Source organism: Astatotilapia calliptera, chromosome 12 (genome assembly GCF_964374335.1).
Source record: "Astatotilapia calliptera chromosome 12, fAstCal68.1, whole genome shotgun sequence".
NCBI classification, from domain to species: Eukaryota; Metazoa; Chordata; class Actinopteri; order Cichliformes; family Cichlidae; genus Astatotilapia; species Astatotilapia calliptera.
Genome location: NC_137433.1, coordinates 38,571,289 through 38,590,735, shown reverse-complemented (window position 1 = coordinate 38,590,735; position 19,447 = coordinate 38,571,289). Strand labels below are relative to the sequence as shown.

General features: G+C 43.9%; 2 protein-coding genes across 2 annotated transcripts in view; both read left to right on the top strand.

The window, feature by feature from the left end:
• Positions 1-2,034: 2,034 nt before the first annotated feature.
• LOC113034393 (actin, cytoplasmic) lies at positions 2,035-7,189 on the top strand. Its single transcript, XM_026188916.2, has 9 exons — positions 2,035-2,332; positions 4,239-4,363; positions 4,436-4,564; positions 5,094-5,204; positions 5,370-5,454; positions 5,662-5,823; positions 5,932-6,123; positions 6,235-6,416; positions 6,715-7,189. The coding sequence occupies exons 2-9, from the start codon at positions 4,241-4,243 to the stop codon at positions 6,856-6,858; spliced, it is 1,128 nt and encodes a 375-aa protein (XP_026044701.1). The 5' UTR covers positions 2,035-2,332; positions 4,239-4,240; the 3' UTR covers positions 6,859-7,189.
• Positions 7,190-18,813: 11,624 nt separating this feature from the next.
• Positions 18,814-19,447, top strand: part of LOC145432239 (uncharacterized) — a 42,337-nt gene continuing 41,703 nt past the window's right edge. The window contains exon 1 of the mRNA XM_080308933.1: positions 18,814-18,968. The gene's annotated coding sequence lies outside the window, so the exon portion shown is untranslated. The remainder of the gene's footprint in view (positions 18,969-19,447) is intronic.

Sequence of the window (19,447 nt, the reverse complement as noted above, 5' to 3'; positions counted from 1 at the left end):
CATGTTTATTTCTACTGTAAAGTTTAAACACGGGAGTCTACGGGGACTGACTCTGTGCTGGAGCCCAGTTTGTTTAGAGTCATTTGTCAAAATAACTTGACAAATTTTTGATGTTCAGTCAAACATTTTCAAGTGTTCGATCTGTGATAACTTTTAAAAAACACACTGCACAGTTTCATTATATTTACAAAGGGAAAGAAAGCGCAGCAGAAGAGGACGTCGATGACAGCGAGCGTGACTTTGTTCTTGTAAACTCACAGCCGCCTCATTCAGCGGAGCTGCAGACTGAAACTAACGCAAAACCAAAACTCACTTTCTTTTACACCAGATCAGAAACTTTTGGAAATCTGCATCCGTATGAAATTCTCTCTCCACTCATCCTCTCTCACATGATGACTTTGCACATGCATCAAAGGCAGAAAACCCTCAATGATCAGCTGCTCTTAATCGGGGCCATGGTCTCAGGTGGAGAAGGTCCGGAGCTGCAGAGCCACTGTGGGACAACTGGCTCCCCAAGTGGAAGAGTTTCTCCAGTGTCTCGAGGTCGTCCTCATGTTTGAGGGGAGGAGTGGATGCTGCACAAGTGTGTTGTGGTGAAGACAGAGCTGACCCTGAAGCTGATCAGTTGTAGGTCAACCCCACAGGTTTACTCTCACCTGTGGTCATGACCTCTGAGGAGTGAATCATGGATACAAACAACAGAAATGAGCTTCTTGTGTCCCGTGTCCGTCTCTTCCTTAGAGACAGGGTGGAGGAGCCGCTGAGGTGGGTCAGGCAGGAGCAGGACGCCCTCAGGAGTTTATTTACATTATGAATATGTAATATTTTTTTTACATAGTCAATAACAAATGAGAAGAAATACAGATTGTTGTGGTTTTTAATTTGCTGTTATGTTTGCTTTCTTGTAGTCTGCAGGGCCGGTCGCTCCATGGTAGGATGGACTTTCAGCATGAACGGCTTTTACCCGCACAAAACAACATCAGAGAAGCACGATTACAGAAACGTGCCGCCGCAGGGATTCATAGCCAGCATGGAGTGACACCAACTGCTGTGTGATAAAAATCTGCATGTCCTGGAGTCATCTGATAGAGTCCAGAGTGCAGCAGAAAACACTGAGCTGGAAACAGCTTATTTGTATCATCCAATGTAGATTTCAAATATCTGATTACAGATGTTTGTGCAGGTGTTCTGTCTCTGAGGGAACCTCAGTGATTTCATGAAGCTCAGGTCACTAAATATTTGTTCACAGCTTATAAACCTCAGATGCTGCACAGCCGACATCCCAGAACAGCCACTGATCGTTAGAGTCAGATTAATTCCTCACCCACAGTGATCTGACTCAGCTCACAGGCTTATGAAACTCTGTTTTTTCCCATGAATGTTAAAATACTAACCTTGAGTTTTGAAAGACCTTCTGTGTGTTAGAAGAGGAAAACTACATTCAGACCATGACCTGAGTGTTTCAGCCTGTTTCTCTCTGTGTCAGTCCGGCTCACAGAGGCAGGAACAGGACGCCAACGCTTATTCTTGCCTCAGGTGAGCGTTTATCTGTACCTGCACAGACCTGTGGATCATCAGGCTGAGAGCAGCTCTGCAGAGCCACAAAGTCACACCGAGTTCCTCGACAGTTTCCTGGAGTTTTGTTTCATGAGCAGCTACAACTACTAAAACGTTTCTTTCACGTTTCTGTCTCAGAGAGGAGAATGATGAAGGGATGTTTGCTTTCACCCCTCATGCTCTCGCTTCACTCCAGTCACAGTTTTCCAAGTCAGTGGTTCCTGATTGCAATCATGTGACCAAACATTTGAACTTGAATCGTTAAATAAAGTTTTTTTGTAATATTATTTCCTCCTGTTTGACCTTCTGGGTGATTTGTGTGATGTATACTCAGCTATCTTTGGTTTACTGGGGCTTTCTTTAATATTCATCAGCGCAGAGAATAAACTACATTTAATCCAGAGCGTACTTCCGGTGCTCCTGGCCAATCAGCGTCCTCGTTCTCAGGCGGACTCCATATTAGATTAAAACCTTTGCAGGATTTTTGTGGCGGAGGAGAAATCAGGATTCCGTCTCTGGTGCTGGCCCCTCCCCTTTGACGGATGCCTCCTACAGCCAATCAGCGCGCCAGCTGAGAGCACCTGCGAGGTCCTGGTCACCTGGACCAATTAGAGCGCGGCTGTCAGAACGTTACCTTTTATGGGAAACGCCAGCTGTCCCGCGAGCGCGGATAAAGCCGGTGCGCTCGCGCTAATGTTGCTGCAGTAACCGCACAGCTGGGCCAGAGAAGCATCCGCGAGACTTCACCACAGACGCGCCTGACTCACCTGCACAGGTAACACTCAGAGTACAGTTTCTCATGTAGTTCGGAGGTCAAAGTGGAACAATGAGGCTGAAGCTGGGTTTAATTAAAGAGCTCAGATTTAAAGTTAAAGCTGCCGCAGCTGAAACACGATGTTACTCTGAGCTGCGGTTTCATTAGAGAGACGCTAAAGAACAAACCGGTTCTCAAGCCGCTAACTCTGATCTGACTGAGCTCACAGAGGCCGGAGGAGACCCTCTGTGAGGCCGGAGGAGACCCTCTGTGAGGCCGGAGGATGCTGGTTTAAACCAGGCTGCACGATAAAAGCTGACTTGATGCTGAGATCTTTAAGTAAAACTGGAGGAAAATATACAACAAACTGAGTGATGTTAAAGAGAAAAATGCCAAAGTCAGCTAACATCTCACTGTTTTGTAAAATGTGCAGGTCATGTTTCTTCTGAAACCTAAAGTAAGAAATGTGATGATTTCTTTAATGTTCATGACTGCGTGAGATTTATTCAAGTTTAAAAACTGTCAAAATCCATCTTCAGTGAATGAGTGATGACCCGAGGGAAGGGCTGCTCCTCTGTGCTTCCTGTTTCTAACTCATACATAATCAGACCTGCTGCTGTAGTTTTCTGTTCAGCCAACTTAAAAAGATGCGTGACTGTAAGCGTGACCTGGACACGTGCATAGAAACTACAGACCTTGTTCCTAATGGACTGAGCCAGATGAGACTCTGGGTTTGCAGAGCAGAAGAGTTTGTTCTGTCTGAACTTGTTGAAATGTTCTCGACTGAAAAAGGTGACAAAACAACTCAGTTTAGCCAGAAGCCCCACCCACCATCAATGTTCCCTCTAATGTTTCACGTGTCTGAGCGAACGCACAAACTCCCTGAGCGTCCCTGGGTCACTGAGCGACAGCAGGCGTGTGCACTGTGGTCACGCCAGCATCGAATCCATCCAAGTTACATGTTTATTAAAGTAATCAAATTACAGCATTTATGTTAGACTACTTTAAATTAACTGCTTTAGCCCACTTACAATGATAGTTTTAAAAAATCTTGTTCCTGACCTGTGTAGCATGTTAACGCTATTGGAAGTAAAAATAACTTTAACTCAAATTTTGAAAACTTTTTTTATTTATTTATTTTTGCTCTGACTCATAATTATGACAATGAGTCATAAGTAGAGTCCTGTGGCTGAAATATAGTAAATAATGACAAATGTTGGCAATTAATTATTTAGTTCTTCAAAAAAGTTACTGAGTTTTTTGCAGCTGTTTACCTAAAAATGCAGCAAAGTTTTTTCTTGTTTTTTTTTTTTTTAAATAAACATTTCAAACTATTTACAGAACAATCAGCTGTTCTGCATCAAATCTGATACAACACAAATTTTGTGCCACAACAATAAATGCCATGTTCCCATATAATTTTTTTGATTGGTCCCCATAAGGCTGGGGGCAGGGGTTTGCTCACAGGCAGAGAGTGTTTTCCTTATAAAACACCGTTTTTACTGTTTCTTCCTGCAGTAAATATAAACGACGACAGTATTCAGGAAGAAAACCAAACATTGCAGATATTTTTATCAAACTTTTATAAAAGCTGCTATAAAGTCCACACTTTGTCCGTCAGTTGTTTGTCTGTCCTGCTCACATCTCCGATGGTTGTACACGTTGTCATTAACGTGGCTTCACTCCACATCAGCCGCTTTGCTAAAACACCGGCACATAAGGACGCTGTCATAGCCTGTCAGCCACGTGGATTAGCTGCGTATATACGAGTGAATCGCATCATTGGCTGGACTATGGGATAAGGTGGCATCGTTCTGATCCCATTCGGGAGCAGCCAGTCACTGACTAACACTGCAGAACAGAATTGTTAACGTATTTACTTTAAGAGATTTACCCTCTGATTATGTGAATGACTGTGTTCTTTCAGACATGGATGAAGAAATCTCTGCCCTCGTTGTTGATAATGGCTCCGGTATGTGCAAAGCGGGTTTCGCTGGAGACGACGCCCCCCGAGCTGTCTTCCCCTCTATCGTCGGTCGCCCGAGGCACCAGGTACGAACATCACTCTCAGGAATTCGACTGCAACCCTGCGCATAAGCCTGACGCATGTAACTGTGTCTGCAGGGTGTGATGGTGGGAATGGGACAGAAGGACAGCTACGTGGGAGACGAGGCTCAGAGCAAGAGAGGCATCCTGACCCTGAAGTACCCCATCGAGCACGGCATCGTCACAAACTGGGACGACATGGAGAAGGTGAAGGACTTCATCAAAGCTGACATCTCTCACTACAGGTTTTCTTTAACCTCCTAGGACCTGGTGTCCATATGTGGACATTTTGGGTTATTAAGACCAAAATACTCAATTGTGGCCTGATATCCAGTTATGAGGACATTATACTGCTACTGTTCTGTCAAAATGTTTCCTCATATGGCTCATTTTTCTTAGAAACAACAATTCTTTGTTTTCACATTCATCGGGGCCCCAATATGTCCAAATATCAAAGAGAAATTAAAAATGCCTGTTGTGGAAGAGTTTGGGTCTTAGGAGGTTAAACCCCTGAATGAAATCTGACCAGTTTCAACAGAAAACCACAAAAAGCTAAACTGGTTTTATTTTATTTTATTTTTTTTGGGGGGGGGATTTGTTTGGTTTGCTCTTGTCTTGCTGCTGAAAGATGCCATTTTCCACTTTGATTTCATCACCTGAGAATCAGAGTTCAGACTGAATACCTTCTGATTTAATCGCACTTGTACTTAACTTGCGAGCTGCCTCTGTCGTGCAGATCTGGCATCACACCTTCTACAACGAGCTCCGTGTTGCTCCTGAGGAGCATCCAGTGCTGCTGACTGAGGCTCCTCTCAACCCCAAAGCCAACAGGGAGAAGATGACGCAGGTGTGTGAAGGACCATCTCTGATTAAAGCGCTGATACACTGAACCTGTTGATCCTGTGAAGGTTTTCTAGCCTGGATGCATTTTGCACTTGTAGAAAAAGAAGTTAATTTCCAGGCTAATGGTGTAATTATAGCACTTGTACATTAAAGTCTTTCTCTGGTGCAGATCATGTTCGAGACCTTCAACACTCCTGCCATGTACGTGGCCATCCAGGCCGTGCTGTCGCTGTATGCTTCTGGTCGTACCACAGGTGGGTCTCCAGCATTTCAGGATCTTGCTGTGCAGAGTTCTGCTTCAGATAAACTTCCTTGTTTAGCTTGGGGCTCGTTTCTTCAGTTGGGGGTTAGAGCTGCTGCTCTGAGTATTCTCTGGCCCTGCTCAGAGCAGCAGCTAGTGACCATTAGAGGAAGCACAAAGCTCAGTGGCTCCAGAGTGACCCGAGTGTTCTGTCCTGCAGGTATTGTGATGGACTCTGGTGACGGTGTCAGCCACACTGTGCCCATCTACGAGGGCTACGCTCTGCCTCACGCCATCCTCCGTCTGGATCTGGCTGGCAGAGATCTGACAGACTACCTGATGAAGATCCTGACAGAGCGAGGCTACAGCTTCACCACCACTGGTATGTGTGCAGTTTTACCTTCAAGCATGCTGATGTAAAGCCATAATCTGCAGCTACTGCAGTTACAAACCATGAAGTGTCCATTTAACTGTCAACTCTGACCTCCAGCCGAGCGTGAGATCGTGCGTGACATCAAGGAGAAGCTCTGTTACGTGGCTCTGGACTTTGAGCAGGAGATGCAGACAGCAGCTTCCTCTTCCTCCCTGGAAAAGAGCTACGAGCTTCCTGATGGACAAGTCATCACCATCGGCAATGAGCGGTTCCGCTGTCCCGAGGCGCTCTTCCAGCCTTCGTTCCTTGGTTTGTAAATCGTCAGTTACCCTCCAGAGACGCCTGTTGTTGAATTTTTCTGAAAGGTGCTGAAGCCTTGGTGCATCAGGTCTCTCACTTCTGCACTAAAACTTCATTCAGGTATGGAGTCGGCTGGTATCCACGAGACGACCTACAACAGCATCATGAAGTGTGACGTGGACATCCGTAAGGACCTGTACGCCAACACTGTGCTGTCCGGTGGCACCACCATGTACCCCGGCATCGCCGACCGCATGCAGAAAGAGATCACTGCCCTGGCCCCGCCCACCATGAAAATTAAGGTTTGTTACTTGGATCTCTTGAACTGTAAACTTGTGCAGTGTTGCACTTTAAAAACTGCAAACTTTAAATCTGTCATCAACTTCTGCCCATGCATGATGGGAGGCTGTGTTGCACTTTAACGGTGCCACTTACACCCTCCTCCTCCTCTGGCATTTGGCACCACTACATAAATCTCTGAAGCTAGTTTTGCTGCCCTCTAGTGTACACTTTTTCAAACTTAACTACCTGCTGCTGTGCATCTCTAGACTGGCCTACAGGTACTTACCTGCCTCGTGTCTAATCTGTTCTCGTCTCCAGATTATCGCTCCCCCCGAGAGGAAGTACTCCGTCTGGATCGGCGGCTCCATCCTGGCCTCTCTCTCGACTTTCCAGCAGATGTGGATCAGCAAGCAGGAGTACGATGAGTCCGGCCCCGCCATTGTTCACCGCAAGTGCTTCTAAAATGCTTCCATGCTCCTCCCCCTCCGCCCTTGCGAGATTCGCCATACTTCCACTGTCCCAGCTAGATGTGCGTCTGGTTTGTCTCGCATGGACACGCCTGAAGATGCTGTGAATATGAGGACTCGGGTTTTAGTGTTACAGTACAAGTTTCACTTAAACAACATTTAAAACACACTTAGCAATTCTAGTCCAGTTTGAGGAAAGTTGGTTTGAGCTGTTGCAAACTGTTAGACATCAAGTTCCACTGCATCTCTCTGGTCAAATAACCTGTCATGAAACTCTACAAACTGTTCAGGTAAATCTTTCAATAAAATATCATTTATTTACTTAATCACTGAGTGGTTTGAGTTTATTGCTATCAGCCCCGCACCAATGTTTGCATTTGTTGAATGCAAACATTGAACTCTGGTCTAATCCCACATTTTATGCTGATTAGCAAAGAGAAAGCAAAGTTGATGGTCCGTTCTCGCTAAATGCAGTTTAGCTTTGTGCTAACTTTAAACAATGACTAGTGGCTGCCATCATCTGGTAGAGTATTGGTACCTGCAATTCTTAAACTCACCCAAACCCTCTAAAAGCACATTTCTGTAGTTTCTCTTCTGGAGCAAATGCAGGAAATGGTTTTGAAAATTTGATTTATAAAATAGTTTCTGTAAGTTTACATTTGGTCTTGTTAAACTTGCAAACGCTGAGGTGTTGTGCTACAGTTTGTCAGTTTCACTACATTTCACCACTTTGTGGATTGGCTGATCAAGTGAGTGCATAATGTTGGTCATCCCACCGTCACCCGCTTAATTGCTGAATACAGAATTTGTTGAACATTAAGAATTTCAGAAGGATCTGTCCTCTCAGCTCAGCTGACGTTCACCCAGGATACAATGCCATCTCCGGACTGACCTGCACACCTGAAGAGTACAGCTCACTGCTGTGGCTGAGCTGACAGTTTTACCTGATGACGGTCTTTAGTCAAATGTACCGGAAAGGAATATAAATAAGCTTCATTCTGACACTTGTTTTCCCTGTTTGACCTTCATTTTATCTTTTTTTTTTTTTTTTTTTTTTCTTGTGTGTGAATAAAATGGGCCAATATGTGGTGGCTATATAAGAGCCACTAAAAATATTGTGGTAGGATACAAACGGAGCAGAGGTGATTGGAACTCTTGAGGAACGTACAGAGCGACAAACATTGTGTCTGCAGGAACGAATATATTAATGTTTGAACTTAATATATTTGAGAGGCAGTAGGGTGACTTACCCTCTTATGCGCATGTCGATTAACATTATTACCAACAAAGGTCTTGCCAGCAGGGGGCAGCAAATCTTGGGTGTGACTATTACTTGAATTAATAATATATTAACACACCTGTTGGCTTCTGTTTGCACAAACATTTTAGTGTATAATTAACATTAAACATGTTACACATAACTGCGACTGCTGCATTCTGCAAACTTGCGGTAGCTCCACAACAGGAACACTGCTCTGTACTGTGAGCTGTATTTTTTTTATGGCATTTCTTTGTGTTTCCTGAGCTTCAGCACAAGTTAAAAAAAAAAAAAAAAAATTGCAAAAATCCTGTAAAAGCATCTGAACCACCTTTGAAGGCGATGACATAATGCCTTGTATGTCTCCTGGTTACAGAATAACTCACAATATGTCTGTGAAGGTTCTCAGTCATCCAACTCACAATGGACACAGTTGATGTTTTATTGTGAACACTGGTTTAAATCGTCTCACACAGAGTGAACACGTTGCTGCAAAATGTTTCAGCTCTGTGTAGATGTTTCATCTGCAGCTAAGCCAGAAGTTTTCAACATGAACTACTCACTCAAACTGCAACAAAGATAAAGAAATAAAAAACACTAGCAAACAAAGGATCAACCATCACACTAAAAATGTAAAAAAATGTATGAAACATTCATCACTAACAAACAACCTCATCACATTTAAAAGCATGACTGTTTTTAATTTGAGCAGATTTTCAGGGTAATTTTTTTTTTGCTCCATCATTAAAAGAGTTTAAATCTGTTCCCCAAGGCTCAACTTTCCACCTCATCTGAGTAACTTACACAAATTAACATGTACATTTCAAAATAATGTCAAGATTACGATCTGCCGACATGGGAACAGGCTTAGGAATCAGTAGCAGCTTTGTTGTTTCAGTGTTTGTGTTTCAGCTAATCTCACAGATGAGAGAAATTAAAAAGGCCTCAGACGAACGCACACATGTCAGGAGGACATTTGTCTAAAATTAGAAAAGAAAATCACAACAATAAAACGATGACGTTTCACCACTGAAGCACAGACGTAAGTAAAGTAACTTTGGACAGTTAAAAGCTTACATTCAGAGGGTAGGTCACCTTCCTGGTGATGCACCTGCATCCAAGCTGTTACTGACTCGTCAGCTTTTGATTCAGATTTTTCTTCTTCTTCCTAAATACACACTTGTTTCCTTTTCATGCAAATACACATGCATGTTTTAATACTTCACGTGTGTTTTTTCTGTGGTCTTTGCATCAGTGTGTTACATAAAAATAAAAGCAATGACAGCAGCAGAATAATCCATGAATAGATGCGGTGTTTCATCCTACTGCAGCTTTCTGTTACTTGCTTTCACCTCCTCCTGGTTCAGTTTATCCTCTTCATGCATTCGCTCCCAGATCGCCGTTCTTTCTTTATCCCAAGCGTCTCGATGTTTCTTCACCTGTCTGTCTGTGAAGAGTGCGATATAAATAAACTTTTGCTTCGGTTCATGACATTTACTTACTTTTACTATGATTGCTTCCTTTATTCTCTTGTATGTTTTCATGTCTTTCTATTACAGCATTAAATTAATCTCTGCTTCATGAAGCTTTTCTAATCTATGAGATGGAAAAACAAAACCAGTGATGAGAGCAGATGTTCTCCACACTGATTATGTTTGAGAAGAGGTTTGATTGTTATTTGACAGGTTGTCCAGGTTTACTTAGTGGATTTCCAGTAAATTATAACTGTATACATATAACGGTGAAATGTTGTTTTAGTTCCATTAATTCAAAAAGACAATATCCTAACTTATGTTCAGAAAAGATGAAGCTGGTGTTGGACACGTTTTGTGGACAGTGTCTTTTATGTAACAGCTCTGTGTGTGCTGTATTTCCAGTGAGAAACCTGCGTGTCACAGTGAAGGTGGTGTAGTTATTGGCACTGACTCGATTTCCAAATGAAACCTTTATATTATTTACTAACTACACAGCATGCTGAAGGTTTTAACAGCACTTCACTTCCACATTTTGTCATGTTACAGCTTTATTCCACAATTTATTAAAATCATTTTTCTTCTCAAAATTCAACACAATGATCCATAATGACAACGTGAAAAACAGCTTGAAATTCCTACAAATGTATTAAAATAAAAAAACTTGCAACCAATGTGAATATTCCTGTAAACGTAACCATAGAGCACAAAGTTAACAGGAGCTCCAGCTCTGCTTGGATGACAGATCACATGCCTCCCATCATTACGCTCTACACTTGGATCCATTTTTGTCTGCAACTCCTGAACTTGAAGAATTTGTGTCTCCGAGACGGAAATCTGATCAAGACCTGTAAAGGTCTCTCCATCAGCTCTGGGTGTTGATGTCAGGACCAGTGAATGGTCAAAAGAATAATCACTGAAGATGTTCAGAATTACAGAGAGCCTCAGTTTGTGTTGCTGTGTCAAGTCCTCAGGCTGTATGACCAGCAGGAACACATGAGAGCCCTTTTAGTTTGTCTTCAGAGATGCTGGAATGAAGCAGATCTGTGTTGATGAGAACTGTTTCTTTGCTTTGAGTCCACTTTTCGTCCACTCTGTTAAATTTGTCTCTCCCAGTAAGAAGTTTCCCACTCAGACCAGCTGCTCCCCACAGAACAGCCCTCGTCTCAGACACTGAAATGGTAACAAAAATGTTCAAAGTTAGCACAGAATCTACAAATGTAATCTTTTATTGCAACATGTGTTTTTAAATAATACATTTGAATTTCTATAGATTTGTATAATAAATTTTTTTATTATACAAAAATAATACAATAAGATAATGTCATAAATTTTGTTTGTGCATCACGACAATTTCCACATTTAGAAATGAAAAAATTAAAATGCAGATAAAATGCAGGTTCCAGATTCCATCCATCCATCTTCATCCGCTTTATCCGGGGCCGGGTCGCGGGTGCAGCAGCCTAAGCAAAGAGGCCCAGACCTCCCTCTCCCCAGCCACCTCCTCCAGCTTATCCGGGGGAACACCAAGGCGTTCCCAGGCCGGCCGAGAGATATAATCTCTCCAGCGTGTCCTGGGTCTGCCCCGGGGCCTCCTCCCGGTGGGACATGCCTGGAACACCTCACCCAGGAGGCGCCCAGGGGGCATCCTTGTCAGATGCCCGAACCACCTCAGCTGGCTCCTTTCGATGTGGAGCAGCAGCGGCTCTACTCTGAGCCTCTCGTTCTTTCGGTCACTACCCACAGCTCGTGGCCATAGGTGAGGGTAGGGACGTAGATCGACCGGTAAATTGAGAGCTTCGCTTTTACACTCAGCTCCCTCTTCACCACGACGGACCGGTGCAGCGTCCGCATTACTGCAGCTGCAGCCCCAATCCGTCTGTCGATCTCCGGCTCCCTTCTCCCATCACTCGCGAACAAGACCCCGAGATACTTGAACTCCTCCACTTGGGGCAGGATGAAGATGAGTCGCGGATGAGTTCCAGATTTCAGCTGCCTGTAAAGTTTGATTGAGAAAGTCAATCAAAATGTTTATTTTTAAAACTGTGTTCATTTGCATAATTGGGGAGTAAAACAGGGGGCTGTGTGTAAAGATGGCAGTGGGGTTTTTTCATGGTTAATGCAGTGTTTTAGATTATCAGATGGCGCCGATGAGGATGGCTGCCATGATCGCCATCATACTCAGTTTCACGAGTTTTCCTCGTGTTTTTAACACTTGCAGATTCTGCAACAGTCTGTGTCTAAATATTCAATCTGCACAAACACTGGACACATTTTTACGGACTGTCTCTTAGCACACATTGACCCAAACACTTTTTGTTTAAACAGATTAGTCGTTGTTGTTTTTTTATTTTCTTATTGTATTATTATTTCTCTTTTAAATTGTATTGCATGATTGTTGCGCATTTTACTTATTTTAGTTGCATTTTAGTGTGTAAAGTACTTTGTGCAGCATGAGCTGTTGGAAACGTGCTGTTTAAATGGCACAGATCACCTTCGACCACACAAATGCCCCTGAGCAGAAACTACGCCGGAGGAAAGGAGCCGGGGTCATGGTCCAGCTGATGAACAGACAGCACCATTCCTCACTTCCCACCATTGTTCTAGCTAACATCCTAACTTTGGAAAACTAGCTGGATGAACTGCTGACCAGGATGACTTTCCATCAGGATACTATACGGAGAATTCCTCAGTTCCCGGCTTGGCTGGTGGTCCTGTGAGAACAAAAGTACCTCGTTCACATGTGCCCGCCCCCAACCAGCCTTCAGCAAATCAGATCTCTCCTTGGTCGTCCTGCTACCAGCTTATTAGCAGAAGCTGAGGCGCTGGACCGCCATCGTCTTGCGTCACTGCTTCCGCACTGCTGAGTGGTAAGTTTTTTCAAGCTGTTGCCAACAATAGAGTGAATGATTGCACAGAATGCATCAGTAAATACACTCATGACATCGTACCACGGGTTACTGTACAGACTCACTCTAAGCAGAAGCCATGGGTTAAATAGCCCAACTGTCACCTGGTGAAATATGCTGACGACACAGTTCTGTCACTGCTGTCAGGCCCTCACAGCACCACGGGCCGCTCTGCAGGAGTTTGTGATGTGACAGCTCCACACTTGAACTGAACGTGAGCAACACCAAAGAGATGGTGGTGACCCCTCTCACATTGTTCACCCTGCATTTCAATTGCTCCCCTCTGGGCGGCGCCTCTGCTGCATTTCCTGCAGGACTGAGAGGAGGAGCGCCACCTTTGTCCCCAAAGCCACTCTGCTTTTTAACTCCAGACCATTTCCACAGCAGAAACAGAAACTACTCTACACTCTTTTTTTACTGCCGACACTTTGTTCACTTTTAGTCACTTACAGTAACACACACAGAAACACACAGACCAGACAACATCCCAGTCCTGCTCTCAAACTGGCAGCTTTCTTCACAGACACCTTTAATTTTTTTTGCCTGAGGATCCTCTGTGACCACAGCCACACACTCATCATGTGGCACAGAAGCATCCACACTCATACCAGTCAATTCAGTATGTGTTACTCGTGTGCAATATTGAGGGTCTCTGAGCCTAAGAATTTAACTGCTGGTAGTAATATGCCATTGTTACACTAAACTGTGTGCTGTTGGACTCAGGCCGTATTATTTACCCAGGGAATTCTCTCACGTCATCTTGGTGGCTGTTTATGTTCCCCCCTCTGCTAACCCCACAGCTGCATGTGACACTATCCACTCTGCCATAGCTCGGTTACAGACTCAGCACCCGAGTGCCTTTATTGTGATCTCGGGTGACTTCAACCATGTATCACTGGACAATACACTACCAACATTCAAACAATATGTGGACTGTCCCACCAGGGGAGAGAAAACTTTAGACTTACTGTATGCTAACGTCAAGGATGCATACAGCTCCTCCTCCCTTCCCCCACTTGGTAGGTCAGATCATAACCTGATTCACCTCACCCCCCGCTATGTGCCAATTGTGAGGAGGGAACCTGTGACCACCAGGACTGTTAGGAGGTGGTCAGAGGAGGCAATAGCGGAACTACAGGGCTGTTTCGAGGTGACCGACTGGGAAACACTCTGTGAGCCTCACGCCGAGGACATCAATGGGCTTACTGAGTGTATCACAGACTACATAACTTTCTGCACCGACTCCATTGTTCCAGCTCAGACTGTTCATTGTTACCCAAATAACAAGCCGTGGGTGACTAAGGACATCAAAGCCCTCCTCAACAACAAGAAGAGGGCTTTCAGAGGGGGCAACAAAGAGGAGGTGAGGAAGGTCCAGGTGTTACTAAAGGACAAGATCAGAGAGGCTAAGGACAATTACAGGAGGAAGCTGGAGTGGAAACTCCAGCAGAACAGCATGAGAGAGGTGTGGAGGGGCATGAAGACCATCACTGGATTCAGGCCAACCAACAGCAGGGGAGCTGAGGGAGGTGAGAATAGAGCCGACGAGTTGAATCTGTTTTTCAATAGATTCGACACCACAGTGTCTGCTCCCACCCCCACAACCTCACCTGCAGTCAGCCTGGAATCCAGAGCCACACCACTGTGCCAGCCTCTCTCTTCACATGTTGCCTCCTGTGAGATTCCTGACACCCCTCCCCCACCCATCACCTTCACTCAATACCAGGTTGAGATGCAAATGAGGAGACTTCACTCAGGCAAGTCTGCTGGACCAGACGGAGTGAGTCCCCTTGTCCTCAAGGCCTGTGCCCCCCAGCTGTGTGGAGTCTTTCATAAACTGTTTATGCTGAGTCTGAGTCTGCAGAGGGTCCCGGTGATGTGGAAGACATCATGCCTCGTCCCTGTACCAAAGACGCCTCGTCCCAGTGGCCCCCAGGATTACAGGCCCGTGGCACTGACCTCCCACATCATGAAGACCCTGGAAAGGCTCATCCTGGACCAGCTGCGACCCATAGTAAGACCACATCTGGATCCCCTTCAGTTCGCTTATCAGCCTCGTCTCGGAACAGAGGACGCCATCATCTACCTGCTCAATCGTGTCTACACCCATCTGGACCAGCCGGCGAGCACTGTGAGGGTCATGTTTTTTGACTTTTCCAGTGCTTTCAACACCATCAGGCCGACCCTCCTGGGTGATAAGTTAGCAGCGATGCAGGTGGATGCTTCTCTGGTGTCCTGGATTGTTGATTACCTGACAGGAAGACCACAATATGTACGTCTCCCACAGTGTGTGTCTGACAAGGTGATTAGCAACACAGGGGCACCACAGGGGACTGTCCTCTCCCCCTTCCTCTTCACCCTCTACACCACAGACTTCAGCCACTGCACAGAGACCTCCATCTTCAGAAGTTTTCTGATGACTCTGCGGTGGTTGGATGCATCAGCAGGGATGATGAGACAGAGTACCGGGCTGTGGTCGACTCCTTTGTCACGTGGTGTGAGCAGAATCATCTGCAGCTCAACGTGGCAAAGACCAAGGAACTGATCGTGGACTTCAGGAAGACCAGGAAACACTTGACCCCTGTTTCAATCCAGGGGGTCAGTGTTGACATTGTGGAGGACTATAAATACCTTGGAGTACACATTGACAATAAACTGGACTGGGCTAAAAACACCACAGCACTTTACAGGAAGGGCCAGAGTCGTCTCTATTTTTTGAGGCGACTGAGGTCCTTCAACATCTGCCAGAAAATGCTGAGGATTTTCTATGAGTCTGTTGTGGCCAGTGCGATCCTCTATGCTGTTGCATGCTGGGGGAGCAGGCTGAGGGTCGCAGATGCCAACAGACTTAATAAACTGATCCGTAAGGCCAGCAATGTTGTGGGGATGGAGCTGGACTCCCTCAAGGTGGTGTCGGAGAGGCGGATGCTGTCCAAGATAAAGACAATGTTGGATAACACCTCCCACCCACTCCATGACATGCTGGTCAGTCACAGGAGCACGTTCAGTGAGAGACTGAGATTACCCATGATGCACCACTGAACGACACAGGAAATCATTCCTGCCTGTGGCCATCTCCCTGTACAACGCATCCACTTAACACACTGTTTGCTGCTACAACTACACATGGTTCTTTTCCAGCTATTTATTTATAAGTGACTTATGTATGTATGTATGTATATATATGTATATATTGTACTATTCTTAGTTAGCGTATTGTCTGTCTTGTCTTAATGTTGGTTTAAAATGGAGCACTGTAACAAAAAATAATTTCCCCCAGGGATCAATAAAGTATTCTGATTCTGATTCTGATTACCTGTAAAAATAAAAACTTGAACTTGTTTAACTGTTTTTTGCTCGTACTCATGCTGCCCGACATCAGCCAGCGCATATTGGGAATGTCACAGGCACCGATCGGTTTTCTATCGCCCATTTGCTGGGAGTAAGGGCGCCCTCCGTTTGCGAGGTGCCCCTGCTGCTTGCGGCGCAGAGAGGAGGGGGCGGGGCGGCGGGGAGCAGCATCTAATAACCAACTCACAAAATAAAACAAAATAAAAACAAACCAACAAACACAAAAACACCAGACAGCATGATACAAACTTATAATTTGCACCGATGTTTTTTCAAAATTCTATACGCCAAAAGTGAGCTCGAGAGCCCTCGGTGCGCCTGCGCGGTGCTGAAGTCAAAGTAAACTTTATTGTCATCTCCGCTACAGACAGTCCAGCATATAGAGACGAGACAGTAAACAAACAGTTACAGCAGTAAACAAACAATAAATATAAGAAGAGTAAGAAAATAAATCTACACTTTAGGACTCGGGGTAAAGGATCAATAACAATTAAAATTTATAATTTACAGTTTGATGATTTAAAGTTTCACACACCATCGAAAGGGGAGGGGCCGGCTGCTTCCAAATAGAGCACATTTCATTCATAATGTTGTAAATACAAGCCCATCATGTATTCATGATTTGAATCCTGGGTTGTGTGAAATCCCAGAAATGCACCTTAGACAAAGTGAATCTTGAACTAAGGTGTAGGTGTGTTAGGTTATGTTGTGGTGATCCTCGAGTTTGGGGATTTGTGTTCATACTGATGTGCAAAATTAAAACCAATGGAAGATGGACAAGAAAAGTTCAAAGCCATCAGGTGCTCAGTTTAGAAAAAAGAGAAAAGAAGAGAAACGAGCAAAAGATGCAGGTAAGCAGATGTGTGATTGGATGATGGCAGGTCATCCTGAACCAATCAGAATCAGAATACTTTGTTAATCCCTGATGAAACTCTGTGGGTTACAGTTGAACCAAGAAGAAATGGTAAAAACAGTAACAGTAACAGACTAAACTCCAAACAATACATTATGTTACATTGTCAGTTGTTGATTTGTCCTGTTCTCATTGTGTGACGAATTATGACGCCTGTTTGCATACTATGCATACTCTGTCTCTCTCTTCATATGTCTGTGTGTTTCAGAGGGAGTGTTCGCCCGGGGCACCAAACAGGCTAGGACCGCCACTGCTCCCACCTGTGTGTATGCTGATATATTTGATCATGTTCAGCAGCAGAGGACAGACAGCCTGATGTTGAGATAATTAATTTGCCACAGAAGCTGAAGGTGTTTTCTATTCTTTATTTAACATTTAGAAAAATACACCTAAGTGTTATTTGATTTTGCACAAATGTTATTTCACAGATGAGTCACTACATCCTCTCCATTATCTGAGAGATCAAGTTTCAAGTTGTTGTTTGTCATAAACAGGCAACAATGGCACATCACTGCCAGCAATGAAATACTCAGCCTCCTCAATATTGCACACAGAAAACTGCACATAAGTAAGACTTAGATAAAAAAATAACATATATGAATAAAGAATAAGAATAAATAAATACAGATTCCTAAAAAATACTGTAGCAGCTGTAGTGCAGAGGTAGTGGTACATACATACAGTGTGTACAGTGATTGTGTAAACCAGGGGTGGGCAACTCCAGGCCTCGAGGGCCGGTGTCCTGCAGGTTTTAGATGATCCTTGATCCAACACAGCTGATTTAAACGGCTAAATGACTCCTCAACATGTCTTGAAGTTCTCCAGACGCCTGGAAATGAACTAATCATTTGATCCATTTGTGTTGACCCAGGGTGAGATCTAAAAGCTGCAGGCCCTCGAGGCCTGGAGCTGCCCACCCCTGGTGTAAACAGTCCAATATTTCAGCAGCTCAGTGATGGCTTGTGGCTAGAAATTCTTCCTCCATCTGCTGCTGTTGATGCTTCTGTGAAGTGTACGGCTGTGGTGGATGGAACCATAGAGGATCTTCAGGCCTGTCTACCTGTAGAGGTCCTGGATGGCTGACAGAACCACAGACAGACTGAATACTCTCGATGGTGCATCGATAGCATGTGCTGTCTTTGAGGGTGACATGAATAAATAAAGTTTGGGCCTTTGTGTTTTGAAGATTGAAGACTTTGGTGTTCTCTTTGGTCAGGCCACAGCCAATAAGGTCTTGGCAAGATGGTCAATCACTTCATCTTTTTGGAAGGCTTTCTATGATGCAAGTTTTTGTGCTGCTGAAAACAGATGTTTGATGGTATAGCCATTATTAGTATTAACAATAATTCAGTGTCCAATGAAAAAAATACTCAAATCAGTGGCTCAGAGTTTATTGGCCCAGATCCATTTTTTATTGGCTCGTGAAAAAAGTTTTTATTTGTATATTTTTAAATATTCATGCAATTTAATTTATAAAATATTTTAGATTGTTTTATATTTAATGTGAAAAACGCCATGACAGCCTTAAAATAAATATACTCTGCCCCCCTTTAGACTCACCACTGTTTACTCCAGGTATCCTTCCACTAGCCTTCAACAAGGTGTATAATTTAAACATGTATCAGACTAAGTTTGCAGTTTATTTACATATTTTAATACAACTTCTGGAGCTCACTGTAGATTTCTTTTCTTTAAACAAATGGTGGGGGATGGAGCAGCAAATAAGTGCTTTTCTTCTCGTTGGAGTTTGTTGCTGTGATGACGGACTCGTCCAGCGTTTTCCCAGTAAAGGTTTCAGTAGTGATCACAGGGACAACCGTTTTCGTTCACTCTACCTGAGCTCAGTGTCTCAGTAAACTACACTGATTCATGGGAATCGTATTCAGATTTGTAGGACTGGCCGAAGTGATTAGCTAACGTCCAGACTGCTATGAAGTGACATTTTATACAATAAAATTCAAAGATATTGCCGTAAATGTTAAAACACGTCTACATGCGCATTGCATGAATCAAAATGTACCGTAAGTACGTCATTTATTGAAAACTGGATGGACAGAAAGTTAAAGGCGTGTCTATATCATTCGTGTCAGATTTCCCTTGGAAACTTTCACTTCCGCGGTGTTTTCGTGGTGATTTGGACGATTAAAACTGTTGAAGACAGCACGAAGAGGAGAGTTTTTGATCAAGCGGGTATAACTTTGTGTAAGTGAAACATTGTCTAAACTGTCAGGATAACACACGCATATTTCAACTATTGATTTATTGGGACTGCTATCGCCACTGGTGAAAGTTTAAACACGGAAGGCTGCTATCAAGAAGCAAAGCTGTTTATTGACATTTGGTTGTATATAAATGAGAGAATCTTGGTGAATTACAGGTTACAATCAGTTTGTTTATATGCGACTTTAACGGTGTTTTTATTGTTTATTTAAAAAAAATTCAATGTTATTATTGCCTACGCTGATTCCGCCATTTTAGACTTCTGTCTGAGAATACATACAGGAAGAAGTTACTGAATACATTCCTGAAATTTAGGTTACGACCCACTTCTGTAGGATTTCGTTATCTATTTATTTACATGGACTTACTCTAGTCCAGATAAACCAAAAATGGTTGCGTCTTCTGCCATTCAGTTCTATTACCTTTCAAATCTATTTGTCAACCCTGCCTCACTGTGTCTT

What these genes read in the sequence shown, in the direction of transcription:
- LOC113034393 (XM_026188916.2), top strand. Translation starts at nt 4,241, where the DNA reads ATGGATGAAGAAATCTCTGCCCTCGTTGTTGATAATGGCTCCGGTATG. An exon ending in TCGGTCGCCCGAGGCACCAG is followed by an intron (nt 4,364 to 4,435) that starts GTACGAACATCA and finishes CTGTGTCTGCAG; the next exon opens with GGTGTGATGGTGGGAATGGG. An exon ending in TGCTTCTGGTCGTACCACAG is followed by an intron (nt 5,455 to 5,661) that starts GTGGGTCTCCAG and finishes TCTGTCCTGCAG; the next exon opens with GTATTGTGATGGACTCTGGT.